General features: G+C 38.1%; 1 protein-coding gene across 1 annotated transcript in view; it reads left to right on the plus strand.

The window, feature by feature from the left end:
- The window catches only part of MDGA1 (MAM domain containing glycosylphosphatidylinositol anchor 1), a 307,118-nt gene that overhangs the window by 152,700 nt on the left and 134,062 nt on the right, over positions 1 to 20,356 (plus strand). The window contains exons 6-8 of the mRNA XM_070949906.1: positions 2,962 to 3,231; positions 4,579 to 4,908; positions 9,785 to 10,078. Of these exons, the coding sequence (XP_070806007.1) occupies positions 2,962 to 3,231; positions 4,579 to 4,908; positions 9,785 to 10,078 (894 nt within the window). The remainder of the gene's footprint in view (positions 1 to 2,961; positions 3,232 to 4,578; positions 4,909 to 9,784; positions 10,079 to 20,356) is intronic.

Here is a 20,356-nt window from a genome sequence, read left to right on the forward strand (position 1 = left end):
AATAGCACGAATACACACTACTAGATGTTTTCCGAGCTGTGCAGGATGGTATTATGATGTCTTCTAACATTGACATAATGCTTATGTTTACACAATGCAAAACTGTACCTGATTTGAACTTTAGCAGCATGTGATTAAATATTGTTCTGCCTATCTATCATAAAAATGCTATCATTTGGGTTTTACTTTCTTTAAGACTTACAGTCCTCCTGAAACCCTCCTCCATCCCAATAATTAGAAGGCATCATCCCTTTAATTAGAAGGCCAAATGAAGTATTTGTATTGGCGAGCCAGACATAAATAAACTCCCAGTCATATTTCACTTCTAACCACATTTTGGATTTCAGATTCTTCTCTCAGTTTCGCCACATATCCCAGTCCTAGATTAGGCCTGGTTGGGGCTCAGTAAACTGCCACTTCCCATTCTGTGAGTTTATTGTGAGATAGGAAAATCAGGGTGAGCATATGGGCAATGTATCTTTCCCCCCCTAAAAGGGGGTGAAAATATAGCCCTGCCCACCCACTGGCCCCCACCCTTTGGCCTCTGCCTTCCAGCAGTTACCTCCTTGCACCAAGCAGCAAGAAGAAACAGTTCCTTTCAGTTTAGCATAGCCTAATTAGCACAAGTTGATTGGATCGGCCTCCCGACTCTCAGCTGTTTTGCTCTCAGCTGTTTTGCACAGGCTTTTGCTGCTTGCTGCAAGGAGGTAAATTGCTGGAGCAGATTTTTTTTTACCTTGTGCTAATCAAGCTATGCTGAAAATGAAAATGAAAGCAAAGCAGGCTGTTTGCTGCAACGAGGCAAAATTGCTGGGAGGCAGAGGCAGATTTCTTTTTCTTGTTTGCCTCACCAAAAAAGGTGAGAAAAATACGGTATCTCCTGATGAATGATGGTCATCCACTTCCCACTCATTGCAATGCAGACATTGTCAGGAAGATGTTCTATTGACCATAAATTCATGTTTACTCACCCACACGTCTCCCCTCAGTTTGCCTGGGGCTTGGAGTTTCAGCTGAAATTTCTTTGCCGGAATATTAGATTCAGTTAATGCTGCCATCCAGCCTTACTATCCTACCTTGAAATCAAAACTCAAGTTATCAGCGTACTGGTGGTCCATTGAGTCACCTGTCACTTGGTGCAGTTTTCTTGGCAACATTTTCAGAATAGGCTGGCCAGTATCTTTTTCCTAGAGGGAAGGGAGGGAGAGAGGGGAGAGGGGGCAAGGTCACCCAGTTGTTTTTCATGTCTCTGGCAGGATTAGAATTCACAGTCTTCCTGCCTGTAATCCATGGCTTTTATTTTACCTATTACATCGCATTGATTTTCCCAATTGATTGGACATAATTGGCCGGTGTTTCACTTGTGTCAGTCTATGTATTTTGGAATTAAGGCAAGAAATGTTAGTTTTTAAACTGCCCAAATGTAAGCCAATCAATCTGGATGTGATCAAAATCAGAATAGCTGTTAAATATGTATTTTCTTGCCCCTGTAAGAGATCAGCCTTCCTGCTTTTTTGTTTGCCTGAAGTAGAAATTCAGGGCAAATCCAGTATAGGTCATTAACACATGGCCCAGAAAGAAGAGATGGCAGAAATAATGATGTCATTAAATCAAGCTTTATGAATATGTAACGATGCCTTATTTTGCATTATTACAGCTGTTACTTAAAACATGCCTCAGCCATTGTCCCATTGATTGTTAATTTCTGAGCTCCGTGTGAAGTCTCTGATGACTCCAGAGAAGGAGCTTTAAAGGGCCTTTGAGAGATTAAACAGAAAACACAGAGAAAAGCCTTTTGGATCTGTGTCTGGGGATGTTGAAGAAAAGGAATTAATCAGAAGGGTTGAGGTTAAGCATTCTAAAGCAGAGGAGCTGCCCATTCATAATAGGACTCCTTACATAAAGGGGAGGCTCAAAGATTTGTGAATGAGGTTAGAGCCCAGCATTTGATATGTATGGCAGTTAAAAAAAGAGCTCTAGAGGTTAGCAATAATTGCTAGGAGGAGGAGGAAGGGCACGGGATGTGGAATGTGGGGAAAAGATATTAACAAGTTAAATGCATTCTGCTCTTTCATTGCTGTAATGTGAAGCTACTTGGAATTAAATCCTCAAGGAAGACTTTTTGCTCTGCACGGGAGGTGAAGGGAATTTGGAGAAGATAGTTTCATCGCAAATGATGATTGGGAACTTCTAATCACTCTTTGTGTCACATTTTGAGGATGCATGTGTTTATAACTCCAGTGCAAGAATTGGCATCAAGTCTAAATGAGTCTCATATCTATACTAGAAAGGTATAAAGTATAAGCTTTATGGGTCTCCCTAACCTGATGGTGCGTATATAGCCTTGCTGATGGAGGATGATAGGTGTTGTAGCCCTGAAGGCACCAAATTATAGGACTGTAAACTCTAACACGTTCTAACAGTGCGATACATCATACATTTAAGGAAAAGGGACATTAAATTATTGATCTATATCCCAGCAATAATTTAACACATTAGAGAGATCTGAAGCCTTTAAAGCAACAATTCGGTTATGCAATGGGAGAAAAAAAAATCAAATAATTGGTTGGGATTGATTACAATGCAATAATATCTGAAAAGCCAGGAGTTGGCATTGGCAAAAGGTAGAGTTCAAAAAAAGACATTCTCTTCTTTCCCAATATATAATTTGGCAAGCTGATTAGGAAAACACAAACTTATCTTTTTGAGCATAGCACTGTTGTATGCCTCCAGTTTTCATCTGTATGTTTTTGAAACTGACTGGGTTCCTAGTTTGAGAGTTTGAGAGTTACCATCTGACTGGATTACAAGCACAGTATGCATTTTTTTTAAAATTTCTAGGTTCATCAGGCTTTCTTTTGTATATATTGCAAAATATGCTAATTCATATTTCTTAGAAATGAATCATCATAACTTTTTTTTTTAAATCTCTTTTTCTTTCTCTCTCTCTTTTTCTTATAGCTCCACCAGCTCTAAAACTATCTGTGAATGAGACTTTAGTGGTAAATCCAGGGGATAATGTTACCATATACTGTTCGTTAACAGGCGGGGATCCTTTGCCTCAGGTAGTCTGGTCTCACTCACCTGGTCCTATGCCTCTGAACAGCCTGATTCAAGGGGGCAATCTTACCATCTGGGGCATTCAAACCGAAGATTCAGGTTATTACAACTGTACAGCCATCAACAATGTGGGGAACCCAGCCAAGAAGACAGTGAGCCTATTGGTGCGATGTACGTCTTTCTATTAATCTAATTGGGGATGGAGCCTGAATTTCCAGCTCACTTTGTTCCTTTTAAAGATTGGAATAAATTTAAGACTCTTTCTGTTCAGGACAGAAAGAGTATTAACCAAGCTTGATTTTATATTGCATTGCTTCCTTTCCTTCAGTCCTCGTAATTTTAAGGTTTGTTTTTAACACATAAGTGTGTACACATAAGCATACACACATATATGCTTCACACTAGTTACATTGAAAGGAGAGGGGGTTTTGATAGGAGATGGATGCAAACAATTAAGTTTTCTCGTGTTCTTTAAAACTCTTCCCTCTCTTCTTGTTTTTCTCCTGAGCTCTAAAGTCATTTCTGTCAAAGCAACCGCTCTTGTCACATTCCATATATTGATGGTCAAATTTATACATTTGTTGTGGCCCACCAGCGGCTAGCAGAGCTGGCTAGCAGAGTCGGACAGTGAAAAGGTTGGGGAGGAACTTGGGCCAGTCCTGGGGGCTGGGGAAAGCTCGGACGAGGGCTCTGTGTCGGAGGCAGAAAAGGAGATAGACAGCAGTGAGGCAGAGGAACAGCTGGAGCCTCTTCCCAGTGTGCACATGCGCAGAGCTGCCAGAAGACAAGAACAATTAAGAAAGCAGGTTCAACTCGGGAGTAAGGCCACACCTTGGAGATAATTGGTCCCTCCCATAGGAAATAAAAGAGGAGCAAACAGAGAGTGGGCTTTTGCAGGAAACAATTCGTTCATTCCGTGACTCTGAGAGACTCTGTTCCAAGTTTTGCCTTGTACTCCGGTTGGAAACAATTCATGTGGCAGCTTGCCAAACGAGACAAGGTGTGTTGAGAAATATTCCTTTGAAAAACTGTTTGGACAAACCTTGCTGACTATGAATGAACATAATTCACAGTCGTGTAAATAAAAGAGGTTTTGCCAGTAATTCCTGCCTCCTGCTTGTTAAGGGAGCCTTGGTCAGAACAACATTATATTTGCATACAAGCATGAGGTAGCCTGTTCAAAAATCATGTTTGTATCCCTCTCCTATCAAGAATGAAATTATAGCAAGGAGGGGAAGGATATTCGTTCCCCCCCTGCATCATAGATTCAGTGAAAACAACTTTCCAGAATTATTTCTGTCTAAGAAGAGGAGATGCTATGAAACAGAATGTTAAATTCTGTTGAATGTAAGAATGTGAATTATATGGTGTACTAGTTGCATTATATAGCTACTCAGATTTCTATGTCCTGTCAATCAGGACATGACATGACACAACATGACATGATATGACATATTTTGACCGTTTGAAGATCAGGCACTGATATATTCACCAGTTTGGCCTTTGTATTTCCTCTAGCCATGAAGAATGTAACCTTCCAGATCACTCCTGATGTCATCAAAGAGAGTGAAACCATCCAGCTAGGCCAGGACCTGAAGCTCTCATGCCATGTGGATGCTGTCCCACAAGAAAAAGTTTTCTACTTCTGGTACAAGAATGGGAAGTTGGCCAAATTCTCAGATCGAGTAGTTGTCATCAAAAATGACCCCGAACTTCCCCCTGTGACAAGCAGCCTAGAGATAATTGATCTCCGTTTCACGGACTATGGTACATACTTGTGTGTGGCATCTTTCCAAGGAGCACCCATCCCTGACCTTAGTGTCGAGGTGAACATTTCTTCAGAAACAGGTAAACTTCCATTTAATTTTCAACTTATCCACAAGCCCGATTAAGGATAGAATACAGTTAAAAAAGAATGTACGCTTTCATCAAAATCTTTCCCAGGAGCTTCATAAAGAGCCTAAGCTCTGTTTACCAGATAGGTAGATTAGCTTTAATCACAGGATAAATCCTTTTCAAATTATTTGGAGGGTTTAAGATGGAAGGCTGCACTGCTATGCAACTTCTTTTCTCTCTGTTCCAAATTTTTTTGTTTTCAGATAAACGACTACAGAAAAAGTAAGGCTGAGTAAATTTATATCTAATATTTCATAATCCATATTATGTTGTTGTTTTTTAATCTAATGTTTTATTTCTATTTCTTTAAAGCATAACAAACCTTTCAAAACAAAAAGGCATAAGAGTATAGCATGTTAAAGTGAAAGACAGATTCATCTTTGAACAGTTCCCTGCACAATAGAAACTTCTCTGCATATAGATCAGTAGCAAATTGGGAAGAAGGAATAGGAAGGGTGTAACCATTTAGCCATGCAAAGTGGCTATGAGGAAGAGTAACTTTGTGATATTCTTTGAGGATGATATTACTAATGCCTTGGGAAGTTCTGGCTAAGAGCCAAATTTTATATGGCACTAACTACATCACTGAAACTAGATCAGGGTTTTAAAATAAATGTAATAGATGTGGGGAATGATATTCATTAGGGATAAATCCAAGGGAAAATTATTGAAATTTTCCATCTCTAGGCCCTAGCCAGAGGTGAAATCTACTTACCTTCCCTACTGGTTTGGAAGTGTGCGTGCGCGTGCACATGCATCATGTGTGATTTTGGACCCTTTGTGCATGTGCAAAGCCTTCTGCGCATGTGCAGAGGGTAAAAAAAGGTTACTTCCTGGTTAAAACCAGGAAATTACAATGACCAGATGGCTGGGCGGAGCCTTGCGCTGCTGCCACTACTGGTTCTCTGAACCATCTGCCGCCGCCGCCACCGCCGCCACTACCGGTTCGGCTGAACTGGTCCAAACATAGCATTTCATCCCTGGTCCTAGCCCCTTCCTCCGTGCACACATGCACTGTGATGTTTTTGTTTTGTTTTGTTTTTGAAAAAAAAATACCTTGGTTGTGCTAGCGAGTTTTGTTTATTTTATTTATTTAGTTCAAAACCATCCACAGCGTATTGTAGCGAAATTTCTGCAGGGATTAAAACCTGCCCTCCATATGTAGTGTCCCATTGAAAATAACCTTCATACTTATTGACTAAAACAAACAGTGGTTTATTTTCTAATGATTCACTTAACATCACATCTTATTCATTTGTCAGAGGGATTCAGAGGTCAGGCAGATAGAGAACAAAGCTTTCTGAAGTATGTTTGCAACAAAGGTCACAGGTGCCTATCAGAGAAACAATGGGAATGCTAGCAGTCCACTTAAAACAAGTTTCCAAAAGAAAATCCTTTGCAAGGCTCTTACCACAGAGAAATGCAGAAGTACTCTGAATGGAGTATGGAACTATAAATACACCCAAACACACACACACATACACCCCAAATAAGAAAGAAATTGAAAAAGAAAAGCATGCAACTATACCTTTCACACTTCTTTCTATCAAGTAATCTTAAACTTTTCTCCATAAGCTTGTTTTAATCACCAAATCCCAAGATCATCAATTCATTCTTCTCTCTCTCTCTTTTTTTTCAATAAAGAGTCCATATAAAGTTTCCACAGCTGTAAAAAAAAAATCATGGGTTTTGAAAAAGGCTTTACTATGTTTGTACTGAAGTGTGGATCTTTCCCCTAGTTTGAACACAGATAGGAATGGTGGTGTATTTATTCCCTGGTTTTCTGAATCTTGTTCCCCTCATAAGATTTAGCAAGCAGGTCATCCAGCATAAGGGTCCCAGAAAGCCGCCTTTAATTAAAAACTTTTCAAATGCAATTTACACATTTTTCCCATAAAGAAAATTGTCTCCTGCCAGGTGAGCATATGCTGGCAGTACTGAGCCATGCGGGTGCAGCTCAATCTTCACACCATATAAGAGAGGATTTGATGAGATTCCATAGCCCACAGAAGACCTGCAAATTGAAAATTCACCTTCTTATTGCCTAGTGATACAGCTGATGGAGATACTGGATGCTAGACCTACATAAATATGCCTTTAAGCCAGCTATGAGCTATATTTTTGTATGATTAAAATCATCACACTCCCTCTTGGCCCTCTTACATTTATGTGTTACACGCAGACATTACTTGGTGATGCAGGTAAAAATAAATTTGGAACTTTTACACTGCATTTTTTAAATCCCTTCAAAATGTAAAAGTATACATAAATATATTTGAGGAGAGAAAGAGAACTTCACAAAGAAGTACAATTATATCAATTTCAATTATATTTTAGTGCAAATATACTCTACAATAACCTTTCCCAACAGATGAAATACCAGTTTTACTGAGGTATACAACTCCTGGAATTTTTCTAGTGAGAAAAAAAAAGTTATAGTTCAAATATATTTGGAGATCAACAAATAGGAGTAGGCAGCCCTGAAAAATCTGTATCCCCTAATTATAATCTTAAAAAGAGGGCAGAGAAGATGGTGAAGATTATGAAGAGAAAGTTCTGAAAGTTGGAGGAATTGAGGAAAGTAAAATTAAGAAGCAATACATTCTATGGAACAATCAGAAAGATGATAGAACAAATTCATTCTTTGTATGCAAGACATTTGGACTTGAGCCAATGGGAATGAGTTACAGACTGCTTCATAAGGTGACAAAATTTTACAGCATTTTCAATCATTGAAATAAAGGGGTTGGTAGGTACATTGAAGGTCATCTAGCTCAGCTCTCATGTCTTCACAATCTTTTCTCTGCTCCAGACTAAAACCTCCATCCAGAGGAGTTCCTCATCCACTGGAAGCCATTGGAGTTGGAGGCCAATACATTTAAAATAATAATTTATTATAATGTATTTTATAATAGTATAATGTTATATTACAATATTATAATTGCTATATAACATTACAATAATAAACAAAATGAAGAATAGAAAAGAGACATGGCATGGCAAGGCAAAGTATCATATTGCCAATACATTAAAAACCTAGCAGACAAAGCAGATAATGAGACCTGTCAATGGCTAAAATCAAGTTAAAGAAAAAGACAAAGGGACTAATCCTGCCTGCACAAGATGAAGCCTCAAGAACAAATACATACAAAGCCAGAATTGAGAAGACAGAAACAGATAGCAAATGCCAACTCTGCAAAGAAACCAAACAAACAGTGGACCAACTAGTTAGGTGCCACAAGAAGATCATATAGACCAGATGTGTCAAAACGCATGGCCCATGGTATGGATTCAGCCCGTGATAGGCCACAGAGTTGGCCTGTGGAGCCGTCCCGGAGACAGTGAGGGACTGGCCCCTGCTGCCCCGGGACCAGCCACTCCCACCCAATTAGCCACGACGACCAGGCCACATCCACCTCAGCCCCCCAAAGGCAAGCAAACTCCTGATGCGGCCCAGGATGGAATCAAATTTGACACCCCTGGTATAGACTGACTACAAACAACAGCATGACAAAAGGGCATTGGAATATCTTCAAGTTAATACCATGCACCAACACCAAGCAAAAACTGGTGAGACCACAAAATAGACAACAAATTAGAAAATGAAGAAGCTAAAGTGCTTTGGGATTTTAGAATGCAAACAGACATGCCCCTGCCACATAACATCCCAGACATAAAATTATTGATAAGAAAAACAATAAAGTTGGAATAACAGAAGTTGAAGTGCCTAGAGACAGCAGAAGAGAAGAGAAAGAACGAGAAAATCTTAAAATACAAAGACCAGCAGACAGAAATAGAATGCCTGTGGCAAAAGAAAACAAATATAGTATCAATAATAATAAATGCCTTGGATGCAATCCCAAAACATCTGCAGCACAATGTGAACATCATCAGCACTGACAAAATCACCATTGGTCAATTGCAAAAGGCAGCTTTACTTGGAACAGTTTACATCCTGCGACAATGCCTTTAACATCATAAAACAATATCTGCCTGTCCCAAGTCCATCAGAAGGCTCAATAGGTAGATAAAAATGCCAAATCCAACCTAAACATCTGGTTGACTAATCAATAAATAACAATATTTTTTTTTCTTTCATGTCTCTTATCATTCTAGTTCTTCCTTGGAATGCCTCCAATTTTTTTATGTTTTCCTAAAATGTAGTGTCCAAAATAGAACATAGAATTCTAGTTATGTTCTAAGTATACTGTGATTTCTTTTGATCTTGACACTATTATATCTATTAACGTAGCCATTGACATAGGCTCATTGGATACAATTGTTCAACCAGCTCTGTATCAATCTAAGAATACCATAGTCCAGCCCATATTTTGCCATACTCCACAGTAGAATCTCATGAAAAATATTGTTGAATTTTTGCAGAACACACTGCTGGCCTATCGTAGCTCTATCAAAAATATCACATTGGTTTGTTGTGATTTCTTCTTGATAAGCTCATGTTGGTTTTACCAAGCAGTGCATTCTTTTCTAATCAATTGCTTAATAATCTGTTCCAGAGTGTTGAAAAACAACGTTAAGCTGACTGGTATGTAGTTAGATGGGTTCTTTCTCCTCTTTTTTAAAAATGGGATTAACAGAATGAGGAAGGCTTTCTTCTTATGCCAAGCAGAAGCCAAATTCTGTGATAGCATATAGAATAAATAATGATGGTGATTGACTGAATCAGTCTTGTTTAAAATAACAAAGTCAAAGAATTAAATATGCTTGACTTCAACTTCAGCAATCTTTTACATACACACATCACTAAGCTAACTCTTAAACATTGCGGTTGAATAGTTGTTCTTTCTTGTCATCTTTTTCCCAATAGTGCCTCCAACTATCATGGTACCCAAGGGTCAATCCATCATTACTGTCCGTGAAGATTCGAGAGCAGAGTTACAGTGTGAAGTCCGAGGGAAACCCAAACCTCCTATCATCTGGTCCAGAGTTGATAAAGAGGCTCCTATGCCTTCAGGGACCATGACAGTGGAGACTAATGATGGGAAGCTGCATTTTGAGAAGGTGACTCAAAAAATGAGTGGGATTTACAAATGCCAGACAGCCAGATACAATGGCTTCAACATTAGACCTCGAGAAGCCCTGGTGCAACTCAACGTACAGTGTGAGTATAAATGAGGAACATATTCTCTTTGATGCAGCCTATATATCTTTACTGACTTTGCATACTAGATAATTTTGTTTTGTTTCCCCTTAATAACAAAAGTAGTGTGCAGACAAGGGTATGTTTGAGTTACTAGATCTTGTACTTCCACAGAGTCAGAAAAGTTTAAATCTCAGATTTAATGGTTAAAAATGTTATAATGGAATATATAATTTTACATGATATATAATATAGTATACAATTTTAACATAAGGCAGTAGAATACTCAACTCAGAAACTGTCCTAAGAACATTTCCCAGTTATATCCCAATGCTTGTGCTATTATAGAGACCTGAATATGTTCACTGGTATCTGACCAAACATAATTTATGAACTGTCTGCCCATGATGAGTGGGGAAAGGGATGACTATTTAATCTCTGCTTTGTGAGCATGTCACTCTGTAAAGATATCCTGTGTGTCCTTGAATGGCCCAAGTTCTTTTGATGTCAATTAAAATGCCAACTGTGTTGCTTTCTGCATGTCCAAGAAACCCACATCTGCCCTGAATCCATAACAGTTACAGAGAATAGAAGAAATATTTTAACATTATTTTATGATATCCAAGTTTACTAGATAATAGAAATAGAATATTTCTACATATTAGAATATATACATGCAATTTTATTAATAATATGACATAATTAAAATTAAAGGAAAAAAGGAAATTAAAAACTTTGTAAACATATATCCAAAACAAAGCAGCTTGTTCAAAAGTTTACTTCTTTGTAAAAAAAATTGTGAATGGTTGATCTAGTACCTTTTCAGCAAAGGGTACTAGATACAAATACTGAAAATATTTTTTCAGTATTTTCCAACATACAGTTGTGAAGAACTAGGATGGACAGGACTGATGCTTAAGAAGAATATAAACATAATCAGGAATATCTATGTATTCTGAATTGGTTTAAATCTCCAAGGCCAAATGATTTGCATGCAGAACACGTTGGTAACGGTCTGGCTGAACCTTAGTATCTTATCCATGAAAATTCTGGAAAGCTGAAGATGTGTTAGATTTTTGGAGGAATGTAAATATGGTCCCAATCTGCAAAAATGGTATTGGGGGGAACAGGGATATTGTCTAACAACCACACCCAGGAAGATTCTATAAGAGATCATAAACAGATTGTTTTGTAAGTACCTTGAAGACAATGCAGCAGCTATTAGTGGTCAGCATGGATTTGTTAAAAATGAATTTTGGCAACTTTTTTATTGGTTAACTTCTTTAGCACATTGTGGGAACATAATATTAATAACATATTTTGATGTCAACTAAGTATTTGAGAAAGTACCCTATGGCAGTTTAATAAACTAGTAATATGTGAGTGGCATTACAAGAAAATGGAAATATCTTGAAAACTATCTCAGGAAAGACTCAGTGGCAATCCCTTATTTCTTGGGTGGAATAGAAAATAGAAATGAAATTCAAAAACATCTTGAGAGTTTGATAAATGAAAAACTCAATAAAATTTAATAGAGGAAAAAGTAATTTAATAAGCATAAATCAGATGCACAGGTGTAGGATGGGGGATACGTAGCTTGGTGACAAAACTTGTGAAACAACTTGTAATCATAGTTGATTACAAGTTGGATATGAATCAACACAATGTGTTGTGACTGCACAGAAGACAAATGCAATTTGAGGCTGTCTTAACTGTTTCTAGATCACAAAAATTAATCATTCACTTTATTGTGCATTGAGACAGAGCCCATCTTGAGTATTGTGTCCATTTCCGAATACCACATTCTAAGAACCCAGACAAACTGGAATTGGCTCAAAAAAAAAGCAGTGAGGGTGATCAGAGGATTAAAAACTTTGTCCTATGAAAAGAATTTGAAAGAGCTAGGAAAAGGAGGATGGTCCGAGCATGTGATTACACTCTTCAAATATAATAAAGTCAAGAGGTATTCTCCAACATTCCGCAGTGTGTGATATAAAATAGTGATTGAAATTAGATGTTAGAGGGGAAATTAATTAAGAGCAGTTTACAATAGAACCAGATGACCTCCCTTTTAGAGTTTATGTTCAGGTGGCAGCTAGAGGTAAGCTTTAATTCTGATTCCTGTACTGGACAAGAGGTTAGATTTAGGGGCCTAAATAATTCCTTTACAACTCTGTGAATGTCACAAAGCATTAACAGTTCTGTGGAGTTAAGTCCAAATTGTGTCAGTAATAGGACATGCCCAGACTATGTGTGTTAATGTTGCAACTTGTGAACTGCATCTCCAAATGATAGTTATTACAATCAAGCCTTTATTTTTAAACCTTTTGTTGTGATATGACCGATCCTTATTAAATGTCCTTGGAGATTTCCAATGTACATAAAATACAAGATACAGAATACAAAATACAAGAACATAATATTTGAGCCCATATTCCAAAAGATATTATTCATTAGCCTACTTGGAATAACTATGAATCACTCCAACCACTCATGACTCTGGGCAATATATATTCAAGAGAAAATTAAAATCAACAACATCATTAGTAATACAAAGGTTCCCATATCCCATAGAATAGGAAGGACTTAACAGTCATGCAAAATGCCAGAAGGAATGGGGCTTATATATACTTCCATACCCTTGAGATCTTAATAATAGGAACTCATGCAAAATGTCAACGCATTGGAAGCATACCCCAATAAATGTTTAAATTAAATGAATTATTCAACACACCTAGTGATAAACTGAATTCAGTTTTAATCTCTACACCAAAAAAATGTGAAACACCTTCATAACCACCAAGTGGATTTAAATTAATTATAAAAATTGCCAGCTTATTTCTCTCCCTGAAAGAAAACCCCAAACAATTTATTGGCTATTGTTAAATGTGGTTACCCCATAATATGATTTAATAATAAGGTTTATTTCTATAGTAACATTTTTATATATAACATAGAATCATAAAGTGGGAAGTGACCTAAGAGCTCATCAAGTCCAAACTCCTGAACACTGCAGAATTGTTCATGATAAATAATTTATCTGACCTCTGTTCAAAAATCTCCAGTGAAGAGGAAGAAATCACTCTTTGCAATAGCCTAATCCATTGATCAACAAACTCTTACTGTCAAGAAGTTCTTTCTAATAACTAAAGTGTATCTACATCCTTGAAGTTTCATCCCATTAGCTCTAGTCTTACCCTCTGAAGCAAGTGAGAGTAAGTTCAAATCCTCTGCAATATGACAGCCCTTCAGCTATTTGAAGACAGCCATTATGTCCCTTCTCAAATTTCTCTTCTACAAGCTAAGTCTTTTAAGCGTCCCTCTAGGATTTGGTTTCCAGTCATTTCTTCACCCTAGCAGATCTTTTCCAGACTTACTCCAGTTAAAAAAACACAAAAACTGGATGTATAGAACTGAATTCAATATTACAGGTGAAAGCTAACCAAGGCAGAGTAGAATGAAATAATTATTTCCCACAGTCTAAACTCTATGTTTCACTTAATATTCTTTAAGATATCATTGTGTTCTTTGCAACTGCATTACAGTGTTTGGACACATTGAGTATGTGATCCACTAGTTCACCCAAGTCTTTCACACATGTGCTACTTTTGAGCCAGATTTGCTCCCTCCTATACATATTTTTTACCTAGACCCATGACTTTACATTTCTCCTTGTAAATATAATTAAATTATTTTAACTAAAGTAAGACTAGTTATTGTTATAGTTTAACTACTATTAAAGTAATGGAACCAATTCAAAGTGTTGGTTATCACCTTTAAAGATTTTAATGGAATGGAACCAGGTTATCTGAGGAGCCATCTTGCCCCAAAGAAATTGGCTCCCCCTATTCACTTCAGTAGAAGAGGCCCTCTGTGGACCCATTGTTCAAGGAAGGGTCTACGAGATGAGCCTTCCCTGCTGTGGCCCCTACTTTCTGGAACATCTTGCTACCAGAGGTGAGATCCATCTCTACCTTTCTGGCTTTCATGAAGGGCTTTAAAACATGGCTCTGCCTGTTCATTTGGGGCCTCAATGGGGCACACTATGCTGGAGGTGGTTGGTTGAGTGAGACACAAAAGCTCACCCTCTCTGCTGTCCATGCTCTTTCTTTTTAACCTTTGTTCAATTGTTATTAATTTTAATATATTTTTATATTTAGGTTTTTATGCTATTGCAAGCTGCCCAGAGTCACTTTGGATAGTGAAGCTTACCCAAATTCCCTGGATCCTGCTTTTACCCTTTTTTGAAAATAGGAACAATGTTTGCCCTCCTCTAAGTCTTTAAAAGACTACAAGGAGTAGTTCTGCAATTACCTTTGCTTGTTCAATCCCTTAGGGCCATGATAGTGAACCTATGGCATGCATGCCACAGGTGGCACACAGTGCCCTCTCTGTGGGTACACGAGCCGTTGCCCCAGTTCAGCTCCACCACATGTGCGTGCGTGCCTCCTGCCAGCCAGCTAGTCGTCGGATCTCTGCTGTGCATGCGTGGGGGGGCACGTGTGGGTGCACACACATGTGTGGGAGGGGGTGGGACATGTGCAGGGGCCATGGGTGCATGCGTGGGGGATGGGTGCATGCAGGGGACACGTGCACATGCACGGGGCGTGGGGCAGGGTGCATGTGTGGGGTCACGCACATATTGCATTTTGGGAGTTCAGGTGCACACTTTGGGCACTCAGTCCAGAAAAGGTTAGCCATCACTGCCCTATGGTTAATTCATCTAGCCCTGGAGACTTTAAACTGACTTAGATTAGCATTGATCCCTTAACAAAGGTGGTTCCTAATATTTCCCAGGATGCCAATAAAGCTAAGTTTAGCTTTTAAGTTCCGCACAGAGCAGAATAGAGTTTGGCTTGTTCCAACCAATGACCCAAACCAAAAGTAAATTGAAGATTGAATCCACCTAGATGAATGTGGTTGATCTTAAACAAAGCTAAGCAGGGTAGACTTGGTTGTTACTCAAATGGATAACCCTAAGAAATCCTAAAGATGGCGATCAATTGACTTTTTTTTTAAGAAAAAAAAAAAACACTAAGCCACTTCCATATTTTTGCCATGAAAATTCCATTGATGTGTTCATGGAGTCACCAAGCTTGACTTGAGATCATTTTTACTCCTCCCCCCAAAACAGATATTAAAAATTTAAAGATAGAAATTACTGTTTATGCAGTCAATAAGTATTATCTGGCAATGAGGTCTGCCATAAATTCCTTTGAAGGCTGCATAAATTGCTTGTCCTTCACCAAAAATAAATATGCTGCAGAAGCAGCTGCTATTTCAGAAGAGGAAGCTAACCAAAGCAGGGAACAATTCTAATGGGTTAACTCTTCATGAGGACAAAAGTTTGTTTTTAAGTATTTTTCCAAATCTCAATTCAGAATCTTTGAGGTGTAACTTAGAGGTTTGTTGTTGTTGTTGTTGTTGTTGCTAGATTTACTTACAGTTTTCTTTCTTTTTTTTTTTTTTAATTTGATTTATATGCCACCCTTCTCCAGAGACTCAGGGCGGCTTACAATGCGTTAAGCAATAGCCTTCATACTTTTATATATTTATACAAAGTCAGCTTATTGCCCCCACAAACTGGGTCCTCAACATATGATTGTTGTCTGACATATGATTATCAATATTTGGTTATTTTGCTGATTTAAGTAGTCTATGAGCTTGGATTTGTTCTGTCATATTATCTTTTTTTTCACATTCCATCTTCTTTTCTTAAGGGGACATATTCAATATTAAATTTCAAGATCTTCAAGGTTTTACATTTATTTAATTATCTTAAGGAATCAGTAACAGCTATCAAAACTGATAAAGTAATTTTTTTTAAAAAAAACAATGCAATGCAATGCCATGCCATGCAAAGCAATGCAATACAACACAATAAAATAAAATAAAAATGGAGCAAATGGATTTTTTTTTTGCCTTCTCGTTGATGCCATCCTAGTTCTAATTTTCTCAGTAAAAAAAAACGCCTTATATTTTACTGAGCTAAAATTGGTTTGAGATGGGCAACTGTACAGTCTATATATACAGTCTGGGGCCAAGATATTTGAATAACTGCTTTTCTCTGATTGTCTCTTCCTGCCACATCAGGTCTGGCAGGAGGGGCATGCTCTGACTCTCCTCTATTAAATTGTCATCTAGTGGGATCAAAGAGCACAACTTTTCTGTTGCTGTGTAATACTGTTTCCCTCCCCCCCACCCCCCAAGATTTGATTGACCCCAACCTGGCAGCTTTTCAGAAAGCTTTTAAGATCTGGCTGTTCTCCCAAGCATACAGGTTAAGAGGTTAGGAAAGCCCGTGAGATATTGTTAATTATTATTGATGGTTATTCTCTGATTTGTTTGTATGTTTGTTTACTCATATTTTTAAATTTCATTTTGTATTAATACATTGACATTTTAACTGTGTTCCCCAACCAGAGACACTTATGAGAGACTGGTGTCCATATATATTGAATTAAACTCTTTTTGCCAAGATACCAAATCATCAGGAAAAAAATTCAGGAATAACATAGGTACTTTGGTTTTTTAAATGTGAGATGGGCAGATTAAGAGAAAAGATAATTTTACTATCAGCCCCCTTCTCTGGACTGCTATCCTCAAAGAGGATGTTTATAGCCAGAACGCATTACTGATTCCAGTGTTTGCTTTTTCTTCAATTCCCTGCTTTGCAACTGCAGAGAGAGAAAGAAACATATTCTAAAAACTTGGAGAAAGTCAAGCAAATGCCCTCAATTGTGTTGTCTAAATTTCCCCCACTAGCAATATCGCAGAGCAAATAACATCACATTCGGTTTAAAGAGATGAGGCAAGGCTCAGATTACAGCTGGATGCTAAGAAGCAGACTGCACGCATATGTGCATTACACTACTGAATCAACAGAAAACATGCACTAAATGAAATGCCATTCAGGCATATTAGTTGCCTGCCAAGCATCAAAACTTACCATCTTCTCTCTTCCTTTACCCTTCTGAAAAGTTATTTCCCCTCTTCCTTCTTGTATTCCTCAGAGTGTCCCATTACATGTACAGTGATGTAAACTGTAAAATGGATTCTGAAACAAGAGATTGAAGTTGGTTTGCAGAATATGGTCACAAAGAACTGATTTCATGCATTAGACCTTCATGGCCTCTGATGAAATGGGACTGTGGTCTATGAAAGTTTACTCAATAATAAATGTATTATTCGTTGATATGACATAAGTCATTTCCTGTTTGCTCAAGACATAAATGTAGTTATATCTTTGGGAGCTTCGTTAATGACCAGGTGATATAAAAACATAGTTGATATTAGAAAGAGAGCCAATGGAAAAAAATATCTCCAAAAAGGAAAGTTAATGGAAGGATGGGGGGGGGGGGTTCCCTTCAGTTCCGTCACGAACAATTCTCAGAGATAGCATGGACAAGTCCCTGTAGATTTTAAAGTTGTAAGCTTCCCAAGTGTTTGGAGTTGAGCAGCCTCTAAATCATACAAATAAACCAATAAATACATAGTTAATGCCATAACAGATAGTGTAAGCCAACTATGGTTAAAAGGAATTGTTCCAGTTCAAGTGTTTCCCAGAAGACTGTTTTTCCTTCTAAAATGTACCATTCTGAAAGTGGTTTCCAAAAGCGATTCTTATGGAAGAGGAACTGTTCCAGATTCAGACCAGCCCTAAAACCTACAGCCAGAGGAAAAGATGAAATGTCCCAAGGAACACCAGAATAGTTTAGAACTGGAATCTTACATGTATAACTAGATAAAACTACATTATAGCATAAAGTATGAGCTAGTTTAAAGAGTTACACATATTTGATTTTATGACATCAAGAATTAACAGAAGCAGCTGTGTGAACTCTTATGCAGTTTTGGGCTGTTTCCAAGAGGAGGCTGGGGTTAACTTCAAGATATCATGAGACTTTGTAGTTGCTCCTTGAGAGCCATCGACAGATTTCTTTTAAGAACCCTTTTTGTTCTTAAAAATGAGCTTTATTATTTAGAGAACACAGCAATCACCTCCAGGGTCACCTCTGCCCCTCCTCACTCAACCAGCAACCTCTCATTTATCTCTCTCTTTCTCATGTAAGGTAGCTTGGCATTATAGAAGGGTGGGTGCACTTGTCCTGGTTAATTGAGCAGCTGCTGTCAAGCATGAACAACTCATTAGTTCTCTGATTTGCTCTGGAATTCTAATATTGTTGGAAAGGGAAACCATGTGGTCACTGAAATCTCCCTCATGAGAGCAGAAGTTTATCTTTGGTTTAGTGTTTCCGAATGAGAATCTGCTTTGAAAGTGTGTGTGTGCATGTGTGCGCGTACGTTAGAGGTATATATTTGTGTCTGTGCACACTTGTGACTTGCTTTTGAACTGATATGGTTTGGGGGAAAGTCAGTTCTGGATAATAATTTGGTTGTTTTGCTGATTTGTTCCAAGCTGAAGCTATAAAGAAATCAATACAGCAGATCTGATTAGATGTCAGAAACTGTTTCTCCGTTTCCCTTTTCTTCTTTTTCTTTTACACAGAGAGAGAGAGACAGACAAACGGACACAGGGAGGAGGGAGAGAGAGAGAAAGAGATAGACAGACAGACAGGCAGCGGGGAATGAGAGAGAGAGGGGGGGAGAGAAATGCTGCTATTCTGTGAGATGGAGTGGATGGTGGCAAGCAAACTACTAATTTCTAGGTAATTGTGGTTGATTATGAATATATTTTAAAATTCAGAAGAATAAAGAATCTAACATACTATTTTCAGAAATAAAGTAAAGATCGTATGTTCATATCAATTTCCCTAAATATTTTACGTAGGATATTTGTTTTTAATTATCATCTTGGATTGTAATATGTTCCATTCAGAACTACTAGATAGTTCTGAATGGATGAAACACTTCTTTAAATATGTAAAAGGCAATTTTTCTGACAAATCTAAGGTTGGCTGCAGCTTCTTGCATAGAAAAAAAAGTGATTTTCTTTTCCAATTAAACAGGCACCAATGCATTTATTTCACATCAACTTGCAATGATACTTGCACTAGAATAGATAGTAAATCCTGCACAAAGGTCTTATTTGTGATCCTCAAATTTATAGCTTTCTCTGAACATCTTTATTGACCCAAGCATCAAAAAGAGATGACAGATCCTTTTAGTCTCTTTAGAACAAACGTTATGTCTTTTTCTGTACATCTCTTTCTAACTTTTAAGCAAGGATGATTAGAAGCTGTATGCTGGCCCACATGCTTGGATGCTCTAATCAGCCTTTAAGCAAGGGTCCCCCTTTTGCCAACCTTAGAATCACCTCTCACTGAAAACTGAAAGCAGTTTCCACAATTTTAATGGGGAAGGGAGATCAAAATATGTAGCGTGTAAACATTACAAGGTCAAAAACCAAAGCAAAGTCAAAATCCATTCATTTTGCAACCCTTCATCCCCAAATAAATGTTAATTGTTGCTATACTATGCTGGGGCATGGGCATGTCAGCCGTAATAGGAAAATATTGCTTCCCTTAATGTAAAAGTGAAGGCATTTAATTTTCATTGCTCCTTTACTGTTCTCACACAGACACAGTAAAGCAACAGCAATGCATCAGAAAGTGTCACAAAAACAACAGAATGAGGTTTTTCCCCAGTTCTTTACCTTGTGATCAAAAGCACTTTATCTTCTTCTGTATTGCTCATGGTCTTTTCTGATGTATTGGGTGGGTGCCTAATACTGTTAGGAAAATTTTCCTCTTATTTAACCGAAACTACCAAAACACAATTGAATCCCATTGTTTCTTGTCTTGGCTTCTCAAAAACAGCTATGACCAATTCTGGCCCATCTTTTCCACAGCAGCCCTTCAGATACTCAAAGACAGCACTCATGCTGCAGTCTTCTCCTTGTTGAACCTACCCAATCCTGCAACTTGTATGCAAAACTTTTTCCCCCCCTTCCATGTCTTTTAGCATCCTGGTCAGTGGTGGGTTGCTCCCGTTTCTATCCGGTTCTTTAGAACTGATAGTAAAAGCGGTTGGGCTCTGCCCAACTGCCCCGATGTCATAATTGACTATCTGTGCATGCTCCCATTACAAACCGGTAGTAAAGGTAAGTAGAACCTACCCTGATCCTGGTTGCTGCTTTATGGAAATGTTTCAGTCTATTAATGTCCTTCCAAAAATGCATTGACCAGAAATGGAACACTATTGTAAATGCAACCTGAGAAATGCAAAACAAAAAGGGGCAGTGACTTATTTCAATTTTGACAATGTACTTCTGTTGATGCCGCTTATATTTCCATCTGCTTTCTTTGCAACTGTATCACACTGTTGGCTCGTCTTCCC

The sequence above is a fragment of the Pituophis catenifer genome, unplaced genomic scaffold (assembly GCF_029215685.1).
Source record: "Pituophis catenifer annectens isolate HBS135680 unplaced genomic scaffold, rPitCat1.0.hap2 SCAF_1, whole genome shotgun sequence".
Taxonomy (NCBI): domain Eukaryota; kingdom Metazoa; phylum Chordata; class Lepidosauria; order Squamata; family Colubridae; genus Pituophis; species Pituophis catenifer.